Source organism: Taudactylus pleione, unplaced genomic scaffold (genome assembly GCF_031769625.1).
Source record: "Taudactylus pleione unplaced genomic scaffold, aTauple2 ptg000319l, whole genome shotgun sequence".
NCBI lineage: Eukaryota > Metazoa > Chordata > Amphibia > Anura > Myobatrachidae > Taudactylus > Taudactylus pleione.
The window spans coordinates 2,508,021-2,531,545 of NW_028284720.1; the positions used below are offsets into that span (position 1 = coordinate 2,508,021).

The 23,525-nt window shown below is 42.6% G+C and overlaps 1 protein-coding gene across 1 annotated transcript in view; it reads left to right on the forward strand.

The window, feature by feature from the left end:
* Positions 1-4,382: 4,382 nt before the first annotated feature.
* LOC148509563 (vomeronasal type-2 receptor 26-like) overlaps positions 4,383-23,525 on the forward strand; it is a 151,948-nt gene continuing 132,805 nt past the window's right edge. The window contains exon 1 of the mRNA XM_088442968.1: positions 4,383-4,658. Coding sequence (XP_088299094.1) covers positions 4,494-4,658 — 165 coding nt within the window. The 5' untranslated portion in view covers positions 4,383-4,493. The remainder of the gene's footprint in view (positions 4,659-23,525) is intronic.

A 23,525-nucleotide genomic window follows, 5' to 3' on the forward strand; every position in this document is an offset into this window, starting at 1 on the left:
GCTGAAATTCAGGTAGAGGGGCCTTGGGTAGGGACTGTGAGTAGGGACACTTTAAATAGAGAACACACTTTTATCTGCTTTATTTATTTTTTTAAGCCATATCCTCTAATTTCACCTTTCAAAATGTTTATGCAAATCTCAGCAGAGGCAATTTGTGATGCCATGGTAACGCACTCACACACACACATAAAAAACAGATTGAATTACTAATTTGGGGGGCACTTGGGAGATAGAGCACCCAAACGAGGTAGCAGCCTCTTGATAAATGACACAGGCAGCACAGCTGCCCTGCACACCTATGTTGCTAACAAGTGTGGCTAACGTGCATAGAAAAAAAGTTTTTATTTTTTCACTGGTGGTGTGGCTAACATGCACACATAAAAATTGTTCTTATTTTCATACTGGTAGTGTGTGGCAGGCTAACAGGCACACATTTTTTTTATTTTTTAATTCAACACTGATGGTGTGGCAGGGTAACGCACACACACAAATTATTATTTTTTCACACTGTTGGTGTGCACACAAACATTTGTTTTTATTTTCACACTAATAGTAGGTGGTAGGCTAACACGCACACATAAAAAATTGTTCATTATTTTTTAATACTGGGGGTGAGGAGTCCCTCTGAAACAGGCAGCAGCCCCTTGACAGACAGCAGCACAGGACCCTAAACACCTACGTTGCTGACAATTGTGGCTAGCATGCACAGAAAAAATTGTTTTGCTTTTGTCTTTAACACTGGGGGTGAAGAGCACCCCTGAAAGATGCAGCAGCCCTGCACATCTACATTGATGACAAGTGTGGCTAACATGCACACATTTTTTTTTCACACTGCGGGTTGGTGAAGATCACCCCTTATGTACAGAGCACCCCCTGGACAACACAGCAGAACAGACAAAAAAGGGGAGGGTTTATCAGTTCTGTGAGAATAGGGATTTGATAATCACCAAACAGATCCACATATGTCTATTGGAATGTATAAGAGTATATATAATAAGCTATATCCACCTAAACTGTATTGTGTGGTAATGAAATACTACTGAGGCTGGTGGTGGTGGTGCTACTCAGAGTAAATACAAGTAGACAAAAAAGGGGAGGGTATATCAGTTCTGTGAGGACTTCAACCCAAAGACTCTATAGGATGCAATCTCACAGCTAAATGTCAATCAAAATTTCTTACAATATAACCTTTATTCATTTTTGCAAGACAAAAAGATTAAAATTAACTTACACAGATTGTTATCTCAGTAGTGGTTACCCAGATGAGGGAAAGGCGAGATATGAAAATATAACAATAAATACAACATTAAACATGTATGATAATCATAACACCAGGTCAGAATGTTGCTGAGTATATTCAATAGATACTTGGAGTGACAACGTAGAGTATCAATACCCAGCAAAATCAGGTTAAGACAGTGAGTAATGAAGATAGGAGTAAGGGGATGTAAGATACTGCAGCTAGGCTCTGCTGCTCACTATCACACACAGGAGTAAGGGGGTGTAAGGTACTGCAGCTAGGCTCTGCTGCTCACTATCACACACAGGAGTAAGGGGATGTAAGGTACTGCAGCTAGGCTCTGCTGCTCCCTATCACACACAGGAGTAATGGGATGTAAGATACGGCAGCCAGGCTCTGCTGCCTATCACACACAGGAGTAAGGGGATGTAAGATACTGCAGCCAGGCTCTGCTGCTCCCTATCACACACAGGAGTAAGGGGATGTAAGATACGGCAGCCAGGCTCTGCTGCTCCCTATCACACACAGGAGTAAGGGGATGTAAGATACAGCAGCCAGGCTCCGCTGCTCCCTATCACACACAGGAGTAAGGGGATGTAAGATACTGCAGCTAGGCTCCGCTGCTGCCTATCACACACAGGAGTAAGGGGATGTAAGGTACTGCATCCAGGCTCCGCTGCTCCCTATCACACACAGGAGTAAGGGGATGTAAGATACGGCAGCCAGGCTCCGCTGCTCCCTATCACACACAGGAGTAAGGGGATGTAAGATACGTCAGCCAGGCTCCGCTGCTCCCTATCACACACAGGAGTAAGGGGATGTAAGATACTGCAGCCAGGCTCCGCTGCTCCCTATCACACACAGGAGTAAGGGGATGTAAGATACGGCAGCCAGGCTCTGCTGCTCCCCATCACACACAGGAGTAAGGGGATGTAAGATACTGCAGCCAGGCTCTGCTGCTCCCTATCACACACAGGAGTAAGGGGATGTAAGATACGGCAGCTAGGCTCCGCTGCTCCCTATCACACACAGGAGTAAGGGGATGTAAGATACTGTAGCCAGGCTCTGCTGCTCCCTATCACACACAGGAGTAAGGGGATGTAAGATACTGCAGCCAGGCTCTGCTGCTCCCTATCACACACAGGAGTAAGGGGATGTAAGATACGGCAGCCAGGCTCCGCTGCTGCTCCCTTTCACACACAGGAGTAAGGGGATGTAAGATACTGCAGCCAGGCTCTGCTGCTCCCTATCACACACAGGAGTAAGGGATGTAAGGTACTGCAGCCAGGCTCTGCTGCTCCCTATCTCACACAGGAATAAGGGGATGTAAGATACTGCAGCCAGGCTCTGCTGCTCCCTATCACACACAGGAGTAAGGGGATGTAAGATACTGCAGCCAGGCTCTGCTGCACCCTATCACACACAGGAGTTGAGGAGAGGGAGTGAGATCTGTTAGTGCAGTGATCCCAATTATATATTTTTTAAATGTTCAAGCAACCAGTGATGGACCACTTTTTCTGGATAGACCCTATGGGCAAAATGTATGTGCTCTTTTTAAGGCTGAGTTAGCATTAGGTCATCTTGATATAGATGGCAGAGAGGGAATAAGAGATAAGGAAATAAATTTGAGATGACAGGTAGATTTAAGCATTGGCCACAAAGAGACTGTAGGAGTTTATGAGATCAACATGAAAAATGTATAGGGGGGAAGAGCAGAGGGACAAGAATGCTGCCATGAGTGACCAACAAATAAAGAGAGTACAGGGGAGCATATGTACTAATAAGTAGAGACACTGAAGGGGCAATAATATAGGTTATTGGGAGGGAATAGAGGGCCTGAATCAGGGCTGGCCTTCTGGCCGCTCGCATAGCTGTGGGTGACCACCCACAGATATTGTGAGCAGCCATGATGATGGTCGCAATGGTCAAGACCATCGCGAACATCGGGCTTGCAACGAGACCCTTGTGGTAGGCAAGCCCCAGAGAGCTTTTGGCTCTAACAGAGCCAAAAGCTCTCCCACTGACATCACTTGTGATGTCAGTGGGGCCGGCCCCAGACGTTGGGTGTTCCCATGGGAACGCCTCCATCTGGGAAGCCACGCCCCTGGCCCACCCACCAAAGGGGGCATGCTGTCACTCAACATCGATGCACGCCCCCTTTGGTATGAGACCCAGAGCGACAGATTGCCCATCGCTATCCAGGTCTCGCGCATGCACACGACGGAGCCGGCTCTGTCATGCGCACTGGGCCACCATTGACCCGCTTGCGAGCGCACAGCGCTCGTGAGCGGGTCTGAATCAGGTCCAGAGTGCCAGATATTGAATACATATTAGGCACATCTGGCAATCTCTCTCCCCAGAAATATAATGATATACAGTACAGCAATATGTACTGATATGTATTCAACTGTATAGTGATGGTGGGTTTTATTTTCTAAGATAACTTCCCTAAAATATCCATTTTTATATTGGTTCATCAATACATCCAGTCAGCCATGGGCACCTGGAGAAAGTCAGTAAGGGACAATATATGCTGACCTCAATGTACATATTTGTCAGCTATACAGTATAGAGCTTCACAATTAATATGATTTTTTTAATACATCCGGAGTCTTTTTCAGACTGTTGCATATTGCATGTTAATACATGACCACAGGAGTCTGTATTTTTCTTAATTATACAAGTAATGTAGTTTTCCACTGTACTTGTGGTATGGAACACGCTATTTGCACTTTCTATGTCATTATATTGTGCGCTCATGTTTCTTCTCTTCAAATTGCAAATTGTAAAAAGAGTCACCTAGGATTTGTGAGGACTTTTATAGATATGAGATTAAAGGTCATAGGCTCTATATAGGTTATTTAATCCAAAAAAAACTATGAATGTACAGGACATTATTATTCAGAAAATGAAGTGTTGTTTTCTTTCTAATTCACAAGTTTTCTTAAAGAAAACTGAAATGATGACATTATAACTAATCACCTCTATAGATATTATTTAGTTACAGTTTTTATATTTATACAGTGCATACTGTATACTGTATTAGAATTGTTTGTGCATTACTGTATTACATGTACAGTATGAGTTGCTTTATTATGATAATCAGTATGGATGATTTTTTTACAGTGTTAAACTGAGAGAATATCAGCAGCTCCAAGCTTTTATATTGGCCATTGATGACATTAACAGTAACCCGGATATTCTGCCCAATGTTACTCTGGGATATCACGTGTATGATTCTTGTGGATGTACAATGAAAGTTATAAAGGATGTTCTACAGATACTGTCTGGGCCGAAGCTGACAGCTCCGAATTATGCATGCTTGGTGCATGGTAAGGTGGCCGGTTTTATTGGAGATCTCCATTCTGACACTACACTTCCTATGGCACAATTACTGAATTTGCTTGGATACACACAGGTACTGGAATTGCTATCTACATTTAATACTGTATCATACAGGTAATAGATGATACACATGTAATTTAACCCTCAAAATATATATTACCTTTTAACACCTAGGGCTCTCATTATTTTTTTTTACAAAAATAAAATGTTGAAACTGGGTTGCACTGAAATGCAACAAAGGGCATTTGGAGCAGTTTTCATGAAAAACTACTCCTAGCCCTTTAATTCACATTTGTTTAGTAATCAGATCACATTTCCCATATTTGAATAGGAAATTTGATCTGCTTGAAATGTACTAAATATAGTTGTGAAAAATTAACCATTAGGCGCCATGCTATAACAACGCCATCTTGAGATAGTATTAAGCTGATTCCCCAACTCCTCCACTCTAACAGGCAGAGCAGAGCCAGGAGCCGCCCCCTGCAATCAGCTTTGTGGTCTAAATAGACCTCAAGCTGATCACTGTAATAAAGAATAGTTAGAAAAAAATAAACACTTACCTGCAGCCAGGGGTCTGCTAGTCAGTGAGCTCTGTACTTTGGTTAGCTGGTCAACGGTTTCCTGCACTATGACCCCAGTCAGCTGTGCTATAAACCGACATCTCAGATTACAGCACACATCAGCTGACTGTGGTCACAGACCAGGAGCGTGGTGATCAGCTGATCGGATGGGAGAGCTCACTGATTACTGATCACTGGGCAGGTAAGTGCAAGAGGAGTGGCAAATAATAGGTGTGGGGGTTGGGGTGGTAGGGGTTGGGGGGTTTAGCACTAGCCAGAAGCAGCAAATGCACAGAGATGCTCTCACTGTATTTTATGCAATAAACTACAGTGTGCAGTGTGCGGTGAAGATTCGGAAGGACAGAACGTTCTCACAAGCTCTGTCCCTGCTTCAGAATCTTAGTACATTCTTCTCATGTTTCCCAAATTTGCAATGTGAGTTTAGTCGAATATATCAGACTAAAACTAAAGTTGAAATGCAGATTGTAGTAAATAGGGGCCCTAATCTGATACTAGATGACAATAATCTACTGACATAAGCAGCTTTACATCATTGCTTCAGGTGAGGAAATTACAGAAAGTGGGCTTGTTTCTGAATTGGATGCAAAGTAATAGCCCCTTCCGGATGTATTTCACAGTTTGACTATCATAATGCTCAGGTATAAGAAGGGAGGGGGATTATAATCACACTGTTGTGTTGCCCACATGATAGAGCATTCTAAATCATGTGTAAGACATGGGGTAACATGGAATATGTCATTATCATAACCGGGTAACTTATCTATTTCTTGGTAGCAGTGGCATAAGTTCATCCCAGATGCCCGGAGGCAAGTTATAATGTGGTGCCCCTCCCCCATCACAGCCGCTGACACTGTAATGAAGCAATTTGCATGCTACAGGCTACAGATAGACGAAGGCAGCTGATGGTCTGACATGGAGCTCTCCACTAGTGTATGGTGGCTGCTCAGGTGCCAGGAAGGGGTGTCATGTACTGGGCAGCTGTGACGGTACACTCTGGGTACATATTGTAGTTACAGCAATAAGTGGGGTTAATATGTTGTGGACAATGGAGGAGGTGCCCCTTCAGAGCTGGAGCCTGGTGGCAGGCACCTCCATTGTCTCCCATAGTTCTGACACTGCTTGGTAGGTGTTCTGGATGGAAGATTGATACTGTATGTCTGTGTATTAGACAGTGGTCACAGTGTATGTGGATAAGATAAGTGTTTATGTAGAGGTGGCACATGTACATACAGGAAATAGGGATCACGGGTTGGGAATGCGGAAGCAGACACAGGCATATGTATAATGAGTGTGGGGTGTGCAGTGCACATGGACTCCATCCATGGCTTCAGGGGGCCCACGCCACAACCTTGCACCAAGGTTCATTAATACTTACCACTCTGGAGTCCTACATCTGCAGGGGCAGTGCTACATAGATTACAAGAAATATAGCGCTGAACATACACAGTAGAAAATTTGCTGGGTAAAATGTTTACTGCGCCATTTTCCCGGAGACCAGCAAATGCACAGTAAGTGTTGGCACTGTGCCAGAGTCTACTCCATGTGATCCTGGATAGAGAAGGGGCATATCAAGAGAAGAGGGAGCCCATGTAATGTCTCCATCTGGTCCCCCTCCTCTCTTAATATGGCCTCTGGAAGTAGCTACGTACAGTATGTTACAGAAGTCACCAACCTCCCAGATGAGCAAGGAATGGAAATATAGATTGTGCTCACCTTTAAGTTATTAATAAAATGAAATATGAAAAGCAGTATACACTTGTAAGTAGTATAACAATTGGGATGAGTTCCCAAGGCACTAAGGGCCGATTCACTACGGATCACAATTTTACTTATATGCACGCAAAGCAGTTGCTAATATTAGCAAAGCTATTTAAAGGTTTACAGTCACATTGCGTACACAACCTTATGTAAGGACGCCCACTTGCCCTTACTCACGTCCATATACTAGGGCAACATAGCAAAACAATCGGTAACATCGGATCCATATGCACACGTGCACAAGTAGTAGTTAATGGCCTTCAAACTGCCATTGTTCCCACTGTCCACTTAACTATATTAGATATGTGAACAAGTGGAACAGATTTAAGGTTTAAGTCTTACATTGTGTCTTTTGTGGGAATTCTTTCTTGAGCGCAATGTCTGCTTGCTGGGAGTTGATGTTTTCATCCCAGAAGGGGACCAGGAACAGGAAGCATGCTTCCCAAAAATAAATAAATAAACAATTGCCATAAATAATTTTTTGCAAACCTTCTATTCTGTAAAGGCATTTCCCAACCTGTACAGGGACAGTAAAAAAAAAACAGAATAAGTTAGTGGCCTTCAAATTGCCATTGTTCCCACTGTCCACTTAACCATATTACTTAGATATGTGAACAAGGGGAACAGATTATTAAATGCAACATTTCATTTTAAGGTTTAAGTTTTACATTGTGTCTGAAGATCATTTAGAATGCAGAAAAAGAGCTCCACCACAAGCAGCAGATGACTAAACTCACACACAAAGGTTTAATAGAAATAGATAGAACACCAGATCAGATATTTACCCTAGAGGATTTGTCTAAGTCATCATGGTGCACCCAAGAATACGATTGTGCAAATTCTGCCAAAAGAGAGACTGACACCACGACTAAACATAAAGGTCACCTTCTGGATGTGAATTGTCTCATTTGCATTGGGAAAACCCAACCCTCGGATGAGATGGCTCTCAGCTAGTGGACAACATTGCAATCACCATTAAAAGTCACAATGGAAGACTACAATGTGATTAATCTTTCTTCACAGTCAGGAGAGGCCTCAGATAGCATGAAAAAAGATGCACTAGGTGCTGAACTTCATGGGATTTCTCCATCATGTTCTGCATTGTGGAAAGGTTTCAGTCACATGTTTTCTATAAAGCAGTTCAAAGATAAAGCCTTCAAAGTGTCTGGCTATAACACCCACCTTTGCCAGGAATTACCAAAGATTATTACAAGTATTCACAGGATTCATCTGTCCGGAATCTGTCTGGGAATTCATGGATCGTATCGAGCCATTATTCTGTATTCAGTAGCTGACTTTATTACTACCTGAATCGCAAACTGATTTACGGAATAGTGACCACAGACAACATGGAGGCCTTTGTTATTCCTCTGCCTGCATGCCAACCAATACCTCCCAGACTACACCCACTGGGGATACCAGGTCTTGATAATGACCATACCCATCTGTTGTAGGCCTTCTTCTTCCAAACCATCCATCCATGACTTCCTGTCCAAAAAGGGAGAGCATGGTACAGAAAAAGGAGGTAGATGTCCCTGATTACATTTTTTTTCATCTAGATGATGTGAAGAGAGAAGAACTTCAGATATTGGAACAGTGGCTCCCACCAATTTGGCTTCCGGCCAGAGAGCAGTGCTCTGTTCCTCATATAGTGTCTAAACACCCTTCAGGAGATGGCAACCCAAAATAACAACTATAAATTAATAATGTGTCCACTGACAACCAGCCTGATCCCTTAACAGCAACATACCCCATATGGCCAACTCATAACATGACACCCAGTGTGCAGCCTCCTCTTCCTTATGATACTAATCCAGTTTCCATGGTTTGTCATGAATGGTTTCTGTGAGTTACCTGTCTCAGGTGATGAGTGGGATTCAACGGAGACCGGCATGACTGGAACCACAGATGACGTAGATAGTTCTACCTTTGATTGGTAAGCTGGGTGTCGGGCTTCCAACGTAGGGAAAATGACAGGCGTCGGGATTTCAACATCTATTATTTAACCCTTGCCAATATTAGATAGTTGGGAAGCCAACGGTCGGGATTCTGACCATCGGCTTCCCTACTGCTTCCCATTTAAGATAAAATAAAAACTTTTTGTAACCCAATAACTTAAAAAAAAAGTTTTCACTGCAATATTCATGTTTGTTTGTTTTTTTTTTAAATATTTTTTTTTATTACTGGTTTTGTTTACAAAATGCAATAAAAATATTTATCAAAATGAAAAAAAATATTTAAAAAAATTGTTTTTATTTTTTCACTTGGGGTGAACCCCTGAAAGAAACAGCAGACCCTTGAAAGACAGCAGCACAGGACCCCTGCGCAGCTAATCTGATGACAATGACAGGTGTTTTTTGTTATATATATTTGACTCCTTGATAGACAGCAGCACAGGACCCCTGCGCAGCTACACCAATGACAGTGACAGGTGTTTTTTTTTTTTTTATACGGGGGAACAGCCCTTGACAGACAGCAGCACAAAACTGGACAACAGTAGCCAGCGAGAATCAGCCACAGCTCCCAGCTCTCTCCCTCTTCACATTAGCCAGCCAGAATAGTATTGTAATTTATATAACTATATAAGTAGTGGTGTACTACTGAGTTTATTATTTTTATTTATTATCACAACAGTACAGTAGCCAACAGCACCCAGCTCCCTCCCTCTGCCAGCCCCTATGAACAGGACGACAGCCAACCCCTCTATGGACAACAGTAGCCAGCCAGCCCAGAATGTAATGTATCACACAACAGTATCACACAACACTAGCTCCCAGCTCGCTCCCTCTACACGCATGCTCCACAGTCAGAATGAAAAATGGTGTCTATCGGGACCTTTTATAAAATCCAAAACCCAGGAGAATTCAACAGTGGGATGATGACGTTTTACCTCGATTTCAGTTCCGAGCTATGCGGGAAAACCCTAACTCCGTCCCCAGCTCGGATCGGTGGGGGCTTGGGGTGGTTAGGAATTTGGAAATCTGAACCCGCTCATCCCTAAAATATATTAATTTATTTTAATTCAGCTTAAATAAAGTAAATGGGACTCAGTGATCTGAAATGCAGTATACAGGACATATGGCACCAATACAGAATAGGTCCAAAATGCACTAAATAAATTATAACAATTGAGAAAGGCACCAAATCAATTTATTAAGATAATGATAAATGTAATTAGCATACAATGTAAAACTAAAGTAAGTGAGGTAGGTCAAAATGAAGGGATATTAGTTTGTATATAATGGACAATATATTGGAGCAGAGATGGAACTTATGAGTGGTGGGTCCATGTGCAAAAATTTGCTTTGGGTCCCCCTCCTCCACCCTACTCTAAGTTCAAAGTGCAGTGGGTGAAAGGGAGAGGCAAGAGGTAGATAAAGAGAGGCAAGAAGGAGAGGGTGACATGGAGAAGCAGTGGGTGACAGGAAGAGATAACAGGCATTGGATGACAGGGAGAGGGAAGAGGCACTGGGTGACAGGGAAAGGTGACAGGAGAGGGTGATAGGGAGAGGTGAGAGGCAGTTGGTGACAGGGAGAGGTGACAGGCAGTGGGTGATAGGGAGAGGGTGATAGTGAGAGGTGACAGGGTGAGGGTGATAGGTAGTGGGTGACAGGGAAAAGCAGTGGGTGACAGGGAGTGGTGACAGGCAGTGGGTGACTGGGAGAGGAAAGAGGCAGTTGGTGACAGGAAGAGGGTGATAGGGAGAGGTGACAGGCAGTGGGTGACAGGGAGAAGCAGTGGGTGACAGGGAGAGGTGACAGGCAGTGGGTGACTGGGAGAGGGAAGAGGCAGTGAGTGACAGGGGAGAGTGTGAGAGGTGACATAGAGAATCAGTGGGTGACAGGGAGTAGCATTGGGTGGCATGGAGAGGTGACAGGCAGTGGGCAACTGGGAGAGGGAAGAGTCAGTGGGTGACAGGGCAGTTGGTGAGAGGTGACAGGGAAAAGCTGTGGGTGACAGAAAGGGGGAGAAGGTGACAGAGAGAGAGTGATAGGGAGAGGTGACATGCACACATTTGTGACAGGGAAAAGCAGTGGTTGAGAGGTAGAGGGTGTCAGCAAGTGGGTGACCAGGAAACGGTGACAGGCGGTGTGTGACAGGGAGAGGGTGATAGGGAGAGGTGACAGGAGAGGGTGAAAGGGAGAGGTGACATGCAGTTGGTGACAGGGAGAGGGAAGATGCAGTGGGTGACAGGGAGAGGGTGATAGGGAGAGGTTACAGGCAGTGGTTGACAGGGAGAGGTGACAGGCAGTGGGTGACTGGGAGAGGGAAGAGGCAGTGGATGACAGGGGAGAGGGTGAGAGGTGACAGAGAGAAACAGTGGGTGACAGGGAGAGGGATCAGACAGTGGGTGACCAGGGAGATGCAGTGGGTGACAGGGAAAGGTGACAGGCAGTTTGTGACAGGGAGAGGGTGATAGGGAGATGTGATGGGCAGTGGGCAACAGGCAGAAACAGTGGGTCACAGGGAGAGGGTGATAGGGAGAAGCAGTGTGTGACAGGGAGAGGTGACATGCAGTGGGTAACTAGGAGAGGGAAGAGGCAGTGGGTGACAGGGGAGAGGGTGGGAGGTGACAGGGAGAAGCAGTGGGTGACAGAGAGGGGGAGAAGGTGACAGGGAGAGATTGATTGGAAGAGGTGACATGCACACAGTAGTGACAGGGAAAATCAGTGGGTGAGAAGGAGAGGGTGACAGGGAGTGGGTGTCAGGCAGTCGGCGATAGGGAGAAGGTGACATGCAGTGGGTGACAGGGAGAGGGTGATCGGGAGATATGACAGGCAGTGGGTGACAGGGAGATGCCACCTCTAAAGCCCACACATTATGCTACACTGTAGTCACCAATCATTATGCCATCTGTAGTGCCCACACATTATGCTACCTGTAGTGCCCACTCATTATGCCACACTGTTGTGCCCACATATTATGCCACACTATAGTGACCACACATTATGCCACACTATAGTGCTCACACATTATGCCATACTGTAGTCTCACACATTATGCTACACTGTAGTCCCTACACATTATGCCACCTGTAGAGCCCCCACATAATGCCACCTGTAGTGCCCACACAGTGTACTCACCAGCAGCATCCTCAGGCAGCCAGCAGAGCAGCAGTGAAAGCCTCACAATGAGTCACACCCATGAGGCTGCACTGCTGCTAAACTCCAGTTCAGAGGAGCATGTGATAGACTCCTCCAATCAGAGCTTGGCACATGCTCATCTGATCCCACTGCAGAGACTACTGGTATTTGTTACCCAGTAGTGCTGACCCTGACTGCACTGTGCCCAGGTCCTCTCTACGTGTAGATGCTGGCTGTGTCAGACACAGCCTTGATGACTGCCCAGCAAGCAGCTGCACTGCAGCCGGCCATCTACAAATGGAACAGGGCAGTGTGGACCCCTATATTGTGGATGATCCCAGTGCAGTGCACCGGCTGCACCACCAGTAGTTCCGCCCCTGTTTTGGTGGACATCATGTGTTTTGATTTAGCTTAAACAAAGTCATTAAAAATGGCTGAGCTGACACATGCACATACAGGGGAACAGACAGAATACATGGTGGAGAAAATATTGTGTGCAAATTTGCAATTCTGTCCTGTGCTGAAACAGGCCCCTTATCATTATTCCTGTGGATGAAGGGGAGTATGGACAGTCTTGTGATGGTCACCTTAATTGCTCTGCAGTAGCCCCATGGACCTTTCTGTCCTGACAGGACTCTCTGCAGTTGGAAAAGCCAATCACCAAGGTTTGGAGCCTGAAGCCAAAGTTCCAGCTTAGCTGTGTGATGTCTGGCCACTGGATGGGAGCACAGAGGGGTTTCTTCAGACTCACTTAATTATACTGCATCAGCAGCAGGTGCACCTTCACTCACTGCAGTAAAAGATCAGCAGTCACCAGGGGAATCCATCTGCATTCCCCACAAAGTTACTGGTGGGTTTCCCAGACTCAGCTGTTCAAACTGCAGCAGCAGAAGGTGATTTAACGTATATTGCAGTGAAGGCTCAGTGCTCGTAGATGGGAGCCGTCCGAACTCCCCAAGTGCTGGCTTACAGCAAGATGATAAGTGGTAATCCTCAGCTTTCTGTTTCGCTTCTCAAAAAAAATTGCCATCTGTGGGTGATGAGAGGAGTCTCTTGATGGAGTAAAATTTCACAAATTTGTACTTGGGAAAATGGGAAAGTAATGTGGTAGATGATGATGGTCCATTTAAGAAACCTATAAAAATATTAAAAAGATATATAGATGACATACTAACAATTTAGGGGGAAAGGGGTCTACAATTAATTAAGTCATGTACTGTACGAATGATAATAATTATAATCAAAGATTCACCTCTAGTTTACAGAATAATAAAATGTCTAGGCTGTGTTCTAGATACAACCAGTTGGAAAGAAGGGGAACAAATTGATTCTTATTAGAGATGTGCAATTCGGTTCTCCATAAATCCGAACCCACCTGAATTTTGTGAATCTGGGTAAACCCAAGTCGTGGTTCTAATCTCCTAAGGAGATCCAGGTAAATCCGGGTCGTGGTCTGATCTTTTTGCGGTTTGGAATTCAGATTTAAAACCCAAAGTTTGGGTTTTGGATTGCATATATTACATGATTTAAGCTGTTTTTAAAACTTTTTATCAATTTTTTATATAAAAAATCCAGATCCAAAACCAGAACTCTTGAGGGTGGTTTGCAAAACCATGAAGGAGATACAGATCCAAAACCAAAACACGGGGGTCGGCGCACATCCCCAATTCTGATACATAGAGTATACTGTATAGTAAAAAAAAACAGTAATAGCTACGTGCATTTGAAAAAGCTGCTATTTCAAAAAAATGTGTATCTTATATACCTTACTCACAATTTATTAGGGTAAGAAGAGATTGTGTAGAGGATTCAAAATTGTAAGAGCAAGCTGAGATTTAAAGTCAGAGGTTTTTAGAAAAAAATATATCCTCCGAACGTTACTAAATGGATAGAGCAAGAGATTTAATAGATATATAACAGGATAAAATAAATATCTGTCCAGTTTGTCACCACTTTTAAAGTTAAATGTAGGGAAAGAGTACTCATGAAACTTTCAAATGTTTTTACTTTAGGTCAAATACTAAAAAGTATACTCCCAAAAAAAAACACAGTTGGTTTTAAAAAGGGCAAAAACAAAAAAAAGTAGACTGGCACTTAGTAACCTTACAATGATTAAAGATGAATGTTGGCTGAAAAGAAAAATGTTTTTTTTCTATGTAATAAGTAGAAAATGTGAAGCTGTGCTGACAAGGATAATAAAAAAAATATAATTATGATAATAAAAACATTTGGAACATAAAAGGTTTACTGAATTGTCAAAACACCTGTGTACAGTATGCCTGAATATCAGTTTGGGAAACGTTATGTAGGAAAGAGGAAACGACAGTTAGAAACTTATTGAACAAAGTAAAAAAACATATTGTCCCACAGTATTTTTTAGTATGTTGTAATTCAAAATTGAATTACTTTATATTTAATGCTATAGAACAAGTAATTGAGAGAATGGTGATTTATTGAAATATCTATCAAAACTGGTGACATATTTGATCTATAAACTGAGGGCCTGATTCAGAGCCGCTCGTAAGCAGCCGCTAGTTCACTCTGAGCGATGTTCGCACAACTGCGAATGCGTATGGGTTGTAATACGCATGCGCGAACCAGTCATTGCAGTCGGAAATTGTGTGCTTGCAAAATAGCGAATGCCTGCTAATTTGAGTGACAGAATGAGGCGTTTGCGGGTGGTAACAGGGGAAGGTGCTTGAAAACGGGGAGTGGAGATCCGAACGCAGGAGTGCCAAAAGTTAAAAACGGGCATTTTAAGAGTGTGCATAATTAACAAAGCAGCGTCATCGACCACGTCACTTGGTTGTTTCTTAGCCTGAACTGTTCGCATGATTGCGGTAGGAAAATCCAACCACAAGCACTGCGAGCAGTTCAGATGCCTTTCGATGTACTCGATTAATCAAATAAATAGCGGAGATGCCGTAGGATGCGAGCGGCCAGGGGGCGTCTTTACAAAATAGCGAGCGCATATTTCGTTCACTCGCTTAGACATTAGAGGCGTCAACAGACTGTAAAGAGCGAGCTCTCAATTTAAATAGCCGGCCCCTTTTCTGAACAACCGTTAGCAAATAGCGTCCGGCTCTGAATCAGGCCCTGAATACTTTTGCCCAGTTGGATTAAATGAAGGTTGAAATATTACCCCTTATTTACATGATTAGTGTGTGCTCTGCAAATCTCTTTGTGAGTCTGTTCTTGTAGAATGTCTCATTTCAGCTAACAATTCAGGTTTGAATAATAATAAATTAGGTTGCCTGTTTTTAAGTATTAACCACTTAAATGACTAATTATTTTTCAAAAAAATGCACCAAAATTTTCGTTTATTTTATGATTGAATTAGGTCCAGAACATAATTTTAAAATTATCCATCACTATTTTCTTTGAAAATGTTTTTTTTTTAAAACACAGTATACAATAAAAATAGCAGTTTTTATGTTATACTGTAGTGATGGCCATTGACAGCTGTGCCATTGATGGTTCAACCAACGTTAGAAGCCATCAATTGTTTAGTGATTGGTCGAGGAGATCTGTGTAGACCACAACTGCTTATGTTTCCTAAGCATGGCACTACATGTTTGGGGATGGACTTATGATGAGTATATTCATGCCATTACATGGACTTTATGACTTGATCATTATGCTGATTTTTTTGAACTATCGCTGATCTCCCCACATACCCTGACCTTTAAATGGATATGCATTATACTGCTGGATGATGTTTTCACTATTTACAAAGGAATAAATACGTCCTCTTTTTGCATTCGATTATAGGATGTTGCCGGCTCTCATTTGTCCATATATAAATATATATATATATATATATATATATATGATCCTGCTTACACACACACACATATATATATATATACTTATTGTGATAGAAGCACTGGTAAAGTGGTCAATGGCAGGTACATTTGTCCTAGGTTTTTGGCCTTTGTGTTCTAAAAAACCCCAGGCGAAGTCTGTTTTGTAAGCAGACCAGAGTGTCAACTTTTGGAAAAGCCAGTTTGGGTCCTGGGGTTGTGGATATGAGGAGAGGTAGGGCTCCATCCACAGGCCACTCCAGGTTTTGGGCCTTTCAGCTTGGTAACAGGCTCATTAGGGCTTGCAGCTGGAAATGGCTAATATAAGCATGGTTTGTTTGTGGCTGAGTGTCTTACACGTGGGAAAGCAGGCAGAATAGACTGTTCAGAGACACTTGGTGATAATCCTTGTAAGTACTGTGCACATGTTTTGTTGATGGTGAGGGCAATAGGCCCTACCATTATTATAGAGAGGGAACCTGCTGTGTAGCTAGTGACCAGCCGGGCTAGGACATATGTTTATGTTTTGTTTATGTTTATAGCCACCCTGATGAATTGGTATCTGTTCCTTTAAATTTTAAACCAAAAAATTTCCTTGCTGCAAACTTCAGTGTGTGATTGCCCACATTCTCCACCAAATGTGACACAGTCAGGATAGGGAGTGCTCAACAAGCACTAAATTGGGATGCAATAAAGTCTAAGATAAACAATTTGTGAGAAGGGGGAGACAATCACATATTCACAATAAATTCCTAACTTCCTTTATAGAAATTGCTTCTAATATAAAAGTAGTAACAATTTATCTAAAATAATTTTTCAAAGCTGTGCTCTGCAATTATTATAACAGCATGTGATGGGAGCAGTAGTGACAATTCACCTGCAATTCAGAGAGAGAGAGAAGTCACATCAGTCTTTGCATGAAGTGCATATGGCTAATATGATCTCTGGTATAACTCCTTTCTTAGTTATCAAATTGTAATTACACTTATAATCTAAGCATTTGAATCTAAAACTGACTATGGCAGCCTATGTCTATGCAGCCTTACTGATCACCAATGGCGGTATAATACAGTAAGCAGATAGCATTACAACTCCCATTACAGCTACACACCACTAACAGATTTAGAGCTACTGAAAGATGTACAAACATAATGAAGGAGTAGAGTCAAGGGTCAGTGAGCCCAACGAGAAGGTGCACAATGTAGCTGCTGACCCCAGTTAAAAGTAATGATAACAGAAGGGAACAGTGCCCTAGTCCATTAGGGCTTACAATATAAAAAAGGCCGTAGACAAACAGTTGACAAATGGGATGAGCCATTGTAAGGTGATCTGAGGGCAAGAACCAAGAGAAGAAGAGATGGAGAATAAAAAATGGTAAAGTATACTACATGGTGAAATTGTTAAGCAGAGGACTGGTATAGTTTTATGAACAGCTGGGTTTTCAATTACAGTTTGAAGCTATACAAGGCAGGGGATAGTCTGGACTTAGGATGATCATTCCAATGGTGGGTAGCAGCATGGTAAAAATCTAGGATTTGGGAGTGAGGTTATGCTACCAGAGGGGAGGAAAGGTGATGTTCAATGGCCAACCAGAGAGGGTGGGGGGAGTATGTATGAAGATGAGGTTGGATATGAAGAGGAGTTTGGATATGAAGTGAGAAATTGAGTTGTAGATGGCCTTGAACATGACAGTTAGCAGTTTGAATAGGATTTTGTAGGGAATATGGGAGCAGTGTAAAGCTTAGCAGAGAGGGGAGGTGGCAGATGTGGAGCAGTGAGAGAAGAGGATAAGTATATCTGCTTTATTAAGTGTACAGCAAAGAGGAGATACAAGTTTAGTGGATCGCTGCAGCCATTGCTCCCCATGACTCCCTGTGGCTTCTGCATCCACAGTGATTGGAGGTCTAGAGGATTAATTACCCATGGTTGTAGGAAAAGAATGTTCCTGCAGCCTTGGCAACGTCCCCTCCCTCAGTATCTCACATCCTCAGACAGCAATGATGGGTGATCCTTGGGAACACCCACCCTCTGCTGTGTGTATACATATATGTATATTGTGACAGGGTCAGCATAATTCCACATGAGGTAAATGTGGATTATCCAGATCTCCCAGGTTTGACAAAGCAAAGGCTTTAGGAATGTGTAATGTCCAGTTCAGGTGTTGCCTCTATTAGAATCTGGAAGGCAGCTGATTATAGATACCTGTGTAAGGCTGGTTTAAGAACTGCATAGACACTGGGGAACCTGAGCCTGACAGTGAGATAGTCACCCATTTTATAAGCCAGGGGATGACTAGTGTTAGGGATCCTGGACATGCGAGTCCACTGAAGAAAATATTGCTGTTTGGAAGACTGTGAAACTACCTTGTCATGTGTACCTGCCTGTGGTGAGTAATACATCTACTGATAGATTTTACCCAGACTATGTGATTCTTGTCACATTTGGCACAAAACTCAGAGACTTGCTGGAAATTACTATGCAGCAAGAGCTTTGATACAGTGAACGGATCCACCCACAGCGGCAGTGAGATGCTTTGCAGGATGCTACCCACTGCACAGCAGCTTGGCGAGTGAGTCACTTTATCAGCAGCTGGGTGGGTGAGTGTGGCAGGCCAGCCATAAAATGGCAATTGTTCACAGTGATTATTTGTCTGTGTCTATACAAATTGTGCACAATATAAAAACTGCTTAATTCCTATGTATGTGGTTGATTATCCAGGGAATGTAGAGCAGTTTTTAAGCTAATGTTATAGATTTATGGATCTGGCTTGCAAAAGAGAATTTATAAAGCCTTCTAAATTTGTCCATAAAGGGATAAAGCAGTATAATATGGAAGAATTAATTACACTTTTTTGCTGAATTGGCTGTAGGGCTGCCAAGCAACAAACTAAAATTCAGCTATTACATGCAGAGTTAACTGAAGTGAGGAAAGGTGGGCAGGAGTGAGAGGTGTTATAGAAGCTTACTCCATTTGATGACATTGAGGCTTTTCTGTGCTCTTTTGAGCATATAACCTCACTTTTAAAATTGCCTGAGGAGGAGTGGGCCGCCAGACTTCCTCCCTGTCTCACAGGGGAACCTCAGAGAGCATATGGAGATTTAAACAAGACTGAGGCAAATTCCTATCCACACTTGAAAAAGGCCATATTAAGCAGAGTTGGAGTGACTAGACCTAGCAAAGCTCAGGAGTTTCAGGAATGGTGGCTAAACCCATCCAAAGCTTCTAGGGTCCAGCTGGCCAAAGTAGCCAGGCTGAGTAAGGCGTGGTTGCAGATGGATAAGAACTCTGCTTGGTGTATAGTAGAGATGGTGGCTTTGGGCCATGCTGTACAGGTACTAGATTGTGTGGCACAAGAGTGGGCTCTACAGGCTGATCCTCAAATGAGGAGTTAGCAGTGGTGATTGAACCATACCTGACTCTTGGGAAGTTAAACAAAGCCAAACAGGGATTCCAGCCAGTTTCCAAGCATAGAACCCAGGTACCAGTTGTTAAATTCAACAGCCCACCCCCAGCTGTGTGTTTTGACTGTGGTGAGCCCGGTCATTTGTGCCAGTACTGCCCAAAGCAGGGCGAGCCAATGGATGGTAGTGCTGGAAAAACAATGTGACCCATGGTCAGCATGGCTGCTGGAAGCACTTCCCTTGTTTCGTTTGATGGTGCAAGTGGATGGCCGGGAGGTCTGGTCCTTAGTGGATACTGGCAGCAAATTAACCATCATCTCTGCCAACCTGGTTCAACCTGGGGCTGATCATGTGCTACCCCAGTAAAGATTATGGACCTCATTCAGAGTCAGTCGTAGCGGCCGTACGGTCGTACGGGCTATGACCGCAAAATCTGATCGTACAGCAGGACGATCGTAAACAAAGTGATGCCCATTTGTTAGCACTGCACCTACCTAGCTACCGACTGATCTGATAGAATGACCGAGACAATCATAGTCAGGTGCTGTCAGTCGCAGTATTCTAGTTATGTTCCGATGTTCGCGGCCCTATGTGTTGTATTGATGGTCACATGTCATGTTTACCTGGATCAGCTTGTTACTAGCTTGTCATCAATTATCTAATAAGATTGTTTAACTCTTGCTTTTCTTTTTTTCCAGTTTTTTTTCATGTGTCAATAAACTTTATTGTTTTTTTCGTGGGTGTTTTCTCTGTTCTCTTTTTTTTTCGAAATTTCCAAAACAAAGTAATGTTTATTATCTGTGAATGTACTGTTACTAATTGTGTTAACTTTAAAAATGCATGTGCATTTTGCGTTAGGATCATTTGCACTCTTATGTTTGCAATTGCACACTGTGTGTTTTATCCAATCAAATCTGACCATATTTTTCAAGTCACATGTTTAAAGGATTGGCCAATAGTGTTTTTTTTAGGAAACTGAGTAAATATTTTAGCCAATCATATTTAATTTTACCCCATGTATATTTCATGCTTTCTGTAAAATTGGCCATTGCACTCATGAGAGCCACGGCCTTTACCCATCAGGAATTGATGATCCTGGTTCAGATCATGGACAGGCGGATTACGACCACCCAGCCTCCAATTTCAAACTGCATAAAGCGGTCGGCCTATGCGGAGGTGAGGTGAGCCCTTCGAAGTGCGGGATACAGGCGCAATATAGCGCAACTAGAGAGGCGGTGGTCGGATCTGCCCTGCCGTTCACCTATCCTTTTGCGGAATTTGCGGGCGCGACTACGCAGACGTAAGTATGCATTTGTATAAATGTTATAATTAGTGTACTGTTAAAAATGTTTGTTCCTTTTTCAATTCTTTTAGTCAATGTAAAAAAAACCTCCTATATGTTGTGCCTATTGTCCTGAATGTGTAAAGTGTACTTGTATTGTGTAGCCGAAATTGAAAACTAAACTTTTTTTTTTTTTATATATTTAAATTTTAGAAACACAGAGGAGACAGAGAAGGGCCCGCAGATTTGGAGGAAATGCAAGTTCCAACCTGCAGCCCTCACCCTCACCTTCCCCATCCGCTCAACCCAGCCTTCCCTCCCCACCACCATACTCCCCCAGTAACCCTCCCTCCCTCTTCCAATCCTCCCTGAGTATTCTGCCCTCCCCTGCCCACTAATCCCAAATATCCACTCCCGTGCCCTAGTCCACATCCCACATATCCCCTCCATTTGATGTTTGCCACTCCATTTCCCCTCCCACCATTCCCCCAACTACAAGTAACTCCCCATCTCCAGCACCATCTCCTGCACCATCTACATCAGGGGTTTTGCTACAATGCTCTGATGGTATGTGTTTTGTAATTTTTTTTTTTTGGTGTTGTTGTTATCCATGTTTTTTTAAACATTTTTGGGCGTTGTTTATTTTTTTTATTTCAGTATGGGTGTCAAAATCATTGCGCAGTAATGCTGTTATTCAATATTTTGTGCTTATGTTTTGTGCCTGAGCCTTTTTTTGGGGGGGGAGACCAAAAATGTACATTATGCCTTTTGGGGTTTACAAAATGCTTTTTTATTGGTGTAAAAAATGATTACATTTGGATTACTATTTTATATTTAAATAAAACATGTCACAGAACTTGGGAAGGTGATAGGAACCAGACTACCCTTGTTAATGTTGTGTACACTGTGTTTAAAATGTACTAAGATGTAATTTCATTAGGAAAAGTTATGTTTGCCATAGCAAACACATTGTATTTTTGGATTATCAAGAACATTCTAGAAGGGAATACGTGCATTGTGTTTTAAGGATATGGCCATCATGAATTAAGAATACACCTCCAATTTTTTTTAACAACATCATAGGGGTTTTTAGCTTATGCCACATAGTTAGGGTTTCCAATTGTTTTTACACCATAAAAGTATCAAGATATTAATAATGTTGTGTGGATGAAACTTTGAAACACACCCTAAAATCATTGTGTTTTCCCACTTTTAGGGACATTGACTAATGTTTAATGATCAAATGTTGGTAATTTTTAAGAAGTTTTTAACCTACAAATACATGTTTCTGTCCACAGATCTAACCCACATCTTGGTACAAATTAGGGAGAAGCTAAGAAGAACAAGTGGCCATTTATTGGAGGCCTACTGCTACCTCCAGTGTATTGTGGGGAGTTTGGAGCATTTATAGTTTTTTTTCATCTTTGTACATTAAAAAATGTATTATATTACAGTAAAGTTTTTGTTGCAAAAACATTTGTCCTCTTTTATTTTCAAAATTAAAGGGTGTACTTCAGCATTTCAAACATTTGCAGTAATGTTGTTTAAAAGTTTTGTTTGGGTTTGGCCTACATTATCCACATCAAAATGGCTTTCCTAAAAAAAATCACAACAAACATTTTTTTTTTGAAAATATTTTATTAACTAACAAACATTTTGCCAACATGCTTATACTCATAAAAAGCATTTCATCACAGAATCACACATAAAAAATGTCCACAGGGTTTTTCCAAATAAAATATCTGGCTTACTCAGACATAAACAACAATAGTAAAAAACAAACAGAAAATTTTGATGAAAAAATACAAATGAATAAAAGAAAAGGCAAATGAATTAAACATGTTGGGGTATATCCGGTCAAAATTTGTTAGATGTCCAAAAACAGTACAGGGCATTGCCAATGGGTTACATTAGTTTTGCAGTTTTGGAAAGTGTTTTGATTTTGGTGGAAGAAAAAGAAAACAAAAAATTAGGTACACCTTAAAATACATTTGCTCTAAGTGTAAAAAACAAACTAAATGTAAAAATTATTACCTAAAAAATCGAGAAACAACAGATTCGCATCTGGCCCCCCCGACAGCACCTCAACACCTTCCTCCGGGGGGCCATTCTCTGGCAAGGCATCCTCTGGCTGCATGGGTACTCGACTCCTTATTGCAATGTTGTGTAAAATCCCACACAGGACCACAATGCGAGAAACCATATCCGGCGAGTACATGAGGGCACCACCAGAGTGATGGAGACACCGGAACCGGCCCTTTAAAAGGCCGATACAGCATTCTACCACCTGCCTGTTGGCAGTAAACATGGCATTATATAGAGTTTGGGGCCCTGGTGAGGGATTCAAATAAGGAGTCAGCAGCCAGGGCGTGCAAGGATATTCACTGTCACCTGATGGAAATGGAACACCAAAAGATACATAAATTGACCATGAAAACATGTTTACACTATTACTATAGCTACATCCTTGATTTATACATACCAAGAAGCCACACGTCACCAGCTTGCAGTGTGCTTAATTTAGGTCAAATCCCTGAATGCTGGATCACGTATGTATCATGGCTGCAGCCTGGAAATTTGGCATTCAGGGAGAGGATCTGGATGGAGGCATCACATAGCACCATTACATTTAGCGAATGGAAATGTTTACAATTCCTATAGATTTATTCCCTGCATGCAGGGGGCTGAAGTGCTATGTGAGAGCCATCCACTACCCCTATGACATGTGGAAAGCCTGCAATCTCAAAAAACTTCTGCTTTACCACATCAAGGGCTTCTGTATCCAAAGGCATACTAATAAAATGTGCTATATGTTTAAAGAATGCACCTAGCACACACCTCAGGATCCATGAAAATGAGGGCTGGGAGAGTCCACCCACCAGCCCCACAGTGGTTTGGAAGGACCCTGAGGCGCAGAAATGTAACACCGCCAACACTGTGTAAGTGGTAAAATTGCTGTTGGAATGTGTATCTGACTTTCTAGATCATTCTTTATTATTGAAAGAGTGTCTAGGATAATATTTGGAGGCG